Genomic DNA, 5,429 nt, shown 5'->3' with positions numbered 1-5,429 from the left:
GGAATGATTCTCAGCCAGGGCGGAGTGTGTGTGTGTGTGTGTGTGTGTGTGTGTACGAGTGTGTGTGTTTGAAAATGTGTGGTTCACCTAGTTCAGTCAAGCAAATCTGACACTCAGACAATCAAGCACTAAATTGTTATTCTGGTTTTCGAAACCTCAAGCGAGATACATGTGTATACTGCGTGTAGCTGTGGGTGGCATCTTTTTTCCTTCCTCTGTTACAGTGTTAGTTCATCTATTAACATCCGACTTTGACAGGGTTTTAAAATGTACAGGTTATTTTTATTATGTACTATTTTTTTTTCAGTCGAAAGGCAAGCAAAAGAACGATTGAAGATTTGATTTGCCTCAAAGGGGAAAATTAGAAAACAGGTTTCGATTCTGCCTTAATCCTTCTGAACGCAAACAAAACTCAACAAGCTCCTGGCAGAGCCTCTAACAAGACAGCCCAAGAAGAAAGACGTTCTTTCAACTTTTAATGGGTTTTAACAGTTAAGGAGAGGGAACAAAAAAGGAAACGCAGCACCAATTTAATCATCTGAAAAGAGAGTCCTGGCACTTTTGAGGTGGTGTCATTTAACATGTTATTTGTTCCAACACCTGTGTGTGTGTGTGTGTGTCCCCCACCTCCCCCTCTGAAGATGAATGTGAGACACTATAGCATAACGTTTCACCACTGGTGCTTTGATGGAGGCTTAAAAGAGTGTATTCCTCTGACTATGTGGGACAAATGTGGTGATCGTAGAACCGTGCTGTTTTCTGCTTTTCATTTTTCAAATTGTACTCATTGTTTATTCTGCAAATTCCACRTGAAACGAGATTTCTTTTTCTCACGTACGACACTTAATATAAATGTTGTTACTTCTGGCTTCGTCTTACTCAGCTGGCACACATCTGCCGCAGCTGCGCCTTGGCAATCTTCAGTATCTGCACGTCGTGGCTCCTTGGTCTGGACTTGACATGAGAAGGTCTTAAGGCAGCTGCGCCCCTCCCACCTCGTCCACAGTGACCACACTGTTTACTCCGTATAAACAAGCTGGCYGGACCCCCGGGTTCGAGGCGGCGCTTCGCTGCTACCTCGGCTGAGAGGAGCGTGCTAATTCGCACATCTCGAGTGACGTGAGCAGCCAATTAGAAGCGGGAGGGAGACGGGAAATTAGCCCTGTCAGGTAGCGGCGGTGTGGACGTTTGAGTGGCCGTCATGCGGGAGAGAGATTTTATGTTGCTTTTCGCCAAACTCAAACAGGAAGCGCYGAGGCTTTTCATCCAAAAGGAGGAGGAATCTGGAGCAGTTTTTAAGACACTCTGTTTTACGTCTGCACGGTACAATTTACATAAAATTCCAGTGGCCACCACAGACTTTAATTGTCATGGTGCCTGAAAGCTTCACATGTGGTTAGTCTTCTTTTGTGACGCCGAGATGAATCATTTAATCTGAACATGTTTCTGATCTTTAACTTTAAATAATAATTTAAAAAAATCTTTTGAAGCCCCTTCCTTGGTGAAAAGGGGGAAAAAAAGAGAAGTGAGAGCAAATTCCTTTTTTTAAACAAACTCAACTGTTTGTGTAAGTTATAATTTCACATCAGAGTAAGGCTGAGTTTTACATTTCAGCAATTATAGAAACTACATGTGTGCCATGAACAGTCTCTATTGAGTCTGGGGCGAGGGGAAGGGCGGGCGGACGGACGGCGAGCTCCCAAAGAGAACATAGGATTTTTCAGCCACACGTGTTTGTTTTTGCTCACGTTATAAGTGAGGGCTCAAAAGACATATCAAATGTCCCACATAGCTGAGCCAAGGCCGTGTTCCTCCCCTCTCCAACACGCTCCCCGGTCTCTTTCCTTCCCTCGCTGGCGTCGTACTTTCTTGTCTTCCCTCGCCTTCTCTCACATTCTGTCCCCTTTGCGACGCCTTAAGGCCTAAGCGAAACAGGAAGCCAGCACAAGGACCGGCATTCACTGTGTCTCAATGACACGCTTCATTACGACAGGCCGCATTACATGTCTCAAAGGCGTTGCTAGATCCGGAGTCACAAGGATGGATGCCATTTTGGCTCAGACATCATCTCAAACCTTCTCTTTCATCTGCACGTGCACTTCAAAAGCAGAGCATGTGTTTTGTTTGTGTCTTCCCCTAAAAAAAAAAAGGAAATGCTGGAACTCAACTTAATGGTGACGAAGTCGCCACTTCTTCCCATTTCCAGACCATGCCTTCCACGCTTCTTAGCTCCGCCCAGGAGGCCGGCCCTCCTATTAACAGGGGTAATCTGTGCCTCTGGTATTGATGCTGTCTGCTTGCCAATCAAAATATTTGAAGGAAATGTTTATTTTCTTGAGCGAATCGCACCAGCTGCTTGCAAGCTTTTCTGAATAAGGCCATTTATGTGTAAGAATTTACCATTGTGAGGCGTAGTGCAGGACCTCTCAGTGACTGAGTGCTGATTTGGACATTTGCAAAGGAAGTGGAGGAGCTCCAGGGGAAGCAAAGATCTTACACAAGCTGAATCCAGTGAGGCTCTATGAGAAAAGCCCCAATGCCGCCCCCTTCACTGCTTTTGGCATTCTTCTATCAGCCACAGTGAGTGGCTTGGACTCTGTATTGTGATAGTACAGAGGTAGAGCTAAAACACCCCCAGAATAAATCTTTCTAATAAAAAGCAGTTGTTTGTTTTTAGGGTAAAATCTTCCCATAAATTTGGCAAAAGGTTGCTGTCGAACACATGTGCTCAAACTGCCCGTGTCCACAGAGCTCCGTGCTGGTCGTCTTGTAGCAAATGCACCGTCTCAGACCTTGAACAAATATCCCACTGTTTGTGTCAGGCTTGCTGCGGTGTGACCGTAGGGTGCGAAGCAGGGTCCCACGCGTTGGGCCAGCAGGCCCTTGACCTTCCGTTCACTTCCTGACAGCTTCTGCTGGACAGGCTACCGAGTGTCCCTGTACGCTTCGCAGATCTCGCCCATACTCCGGAGTCTGGCCTGAAAGTCCCAAAAATACCTCGTATGCACCCGCCAAGCATGTTTTTCCAAGCCTGGTCTCACTGTGGTGAGAAACCCACCCCTTTCTCTTCCCAGTCTTCACTGCTCAGTCAGCAGAGGCCAACCTGAGACAGGAGCAAACATCTCAAAACCTCCAGATGTCGAGACAGTTTTGCACGTTTTGTCATAAAATAGTTATTTGGATTGTTGCATTAGATTCCCACGAAGAATGTAAACATAAAATTCTACAACTCACAAACATAACAATGGGCTAAAATGTCGATTTCTGCAAAGAAATATTAAATAATATTTTAGTATTAATGTTTTGTTTTTGTTGTGTGTTTCTGTAGCTCTGTGGCAGGATCAGATGGAAACCCCAGCCCTGAAGACCTGCAAGGTGGAGGAGGATCTGAGGACATGGACAGGTGAGGAACTGCCCTTTGTGTGTGTGTGTGTGTGTGTGTGAGTGTGTGTGTGTGTGTGTGTGTGTGTGTGTGTGTGTGTGTTGTAATATCAACACAGAACTCATGTTTGTGACTTTGATGTGAAGCTCCCCTGACAACATATAAAATGAAGAACTTTATTTTCATAAAATTCTGACGGACTGTTAAGATAAAACTATCTCGAGGTGAAAAGTCGGAGTGCAGGGCGTGCCATTTGTTGTGACAGTCTGTTTTTATTCCTCCACAAAGCCCCTACTACATCYCATTACACACTTATAACACCACATCCCCGCCTGCCTGCCTCTTTCCTCCCACTCCATCTTTGTCTCTTGGTGATTTGGATCTTTGTTGCAGCCTCTACAGCCCCCCCTCTGTGTTTAATCCGTCCCACCACACCAGACGTGCTGAGTCATCCACTTACAGGATAAAGAGAACCAACATTCAGACACAAAGAGTGTTTTTTTTATTTTATTTTTTTACATTTGGCTTACTAAGCTTGATCCATTTTCTGTAATTTATCCAAACAAAAATGAATAAGACTGAAAACTACAATTTGACTACAAAACGTTCACTTCCGAGCACAAAGCTTAAACTGAACACAGCTTTATCTTTACCCTGACAGGAGACGGGTCAGTAAATATCACAGCAGTGGATTTACGACAGCGCATGGTGTCTCTCAGGAAAAAAAAAAGATTTACTTAACAAATAAACAAAGTAATCATGTCACCCTGCTTGTTGATGCATTAGGAAAATGTTGTGTTTTTTCAATAATCACAGATTTCCTTTTACCATTGCTTGCGCTGCATGTCACAAGTTGAAAACATGCAAAAACGCTCTGATTGAGCACTAACATGGACGAGGCTTTGGGGCTTCTGTCCAAGCTTCCACAGTGTGGAGGTGATTGTTATTTGCATTGGACTTGATGCTCCGGCTCCAAAGGCTCAGTGCTTAAATAAACACCTGGAAATCGTTTGTGTTCATTTGGCTCTCCTATTCTTCGCCGTGCGCAGCGGCAGCCTTGCCTCAGCGCTGCGTTGGCTTCACGCTGCTGCTCTGTCATCAGGAGTGCTCATCGTGTTGGCATCCACCRGTTTCAAAACCACCCAAACCAGTCGGCGATTTACAAACAGAAAGTTTTACTTTCTCTATTAGAACGGCCGCTTTTCTCTGCTTCTGAAACGAGGGGGGAAACTTTTCCGAACGACGCTTCACAGCAGTGAAACAATGCAACGCGAGTCCTCCCACCTAGCTGGGGTTGTACTCTCTCCCCTCTTCCTTCCCTCCCCTTATTTGCCTGAGACACCATTCCCCTGCGCCCAGGCCGTCACAGTTTGCATCAAGCTTGWGTAAACATTTCACAGGTGAGCGCCTGGATTTGCATCTTCCTATTGCCAGCCACMACATTTGGACACTCGCACACATTCACACATACGCATACATACCCCCGGTGCACAATTACACACACACAGACGGGATCGCCTCAAACCTGACCTTATGTTAACCACCAAAATCAGTTTCTCCCATAAGCAAATGAGACAAACCTCCTGCCATATCTGGGTTACACGCTTGACTGTGGACTAGTGGACTTCTTGAGCAAAAACAAAAAAAAAGGAGGAAGCCTCAGCCCAGAGGGGATTTAAAAAAAAAGAAAAGTGCATATGCTTCTGAGCCAGAAGTGGGAAGAAAGAGTGCTCAAACACAATGTTCTCAGTAAAAGCCCTGATTCCCACCTCCCCACTTCATACACTGGGAACATCAGACAGCAGACTGTAGCGAGCCCTCTGGGTTTCATCTCTTCTCCTGTCCCTGCAATTTAGTCAACACGTTTCAGATGAGTCTAATGGAGATCATGTGTGGTTTTGTGCCGCTGCTGCAGCCAACTACTGCTAGGCTCGGTTAGGAAGACCCTCTCAGCCAAAGATACACCGCTGTTACCACAGCCACAACAGTCAAGTCTGTATTTACAGTGGGTGGGGATGCAGTAAGGTATGCAACATAGTTACTGGGG

The 5,429-nt window shown here is 45.5% G+C and overlaps 1 protein-coding gene across 2 annotated transcripts in view; it reads left to right on the top strand.

Annotated features, from left to right (window-relative positions):
* runx3 (RUNX family transcription factor 3) overlaps positions 1–5,429 on the top strand; it is a 47,936-nt gene that overhangs the window by 36,589 nt on the left and 5,918 nt on the right. For both annotated transcript variants that reach the window (XM_014011068.1, XM_014011063.1), the window contains exon 6: positions 3,329–3,403. In XM_014011068.1, coding sequence (XP_013866522.1) covers positions 3,329–3,403 — 75 coding nt within the window. The remainder of the gene's footprint in view (positions 1–3,328; positions 3,404–5,429) is intronic.

The sequence above is a fragment of the Austrofundulus limnaeus genome, unplaced genomic scaffold (genome assembly GCF_001266775.1).
Source record: "Austrofundulus limnaeus strain Quisiro unplaced genomic scaffold, Austrofundulus_limnaeus-1.0 Scaffold2, whole genome shotgun sequence".
Classification (NCBI taxonomy): domain Eukaryota; kingdom Metazoa; phylum Chordata; class Actinopteri; order Cyprinodontiformes; family Rivulidae; genus Austrofundulus; species Austrofundulus limnaeus.
Note: the sequence above shows the minus strand (reverse complement) of the source record. Positions and strands in the feature narration are given on the sequence as shown.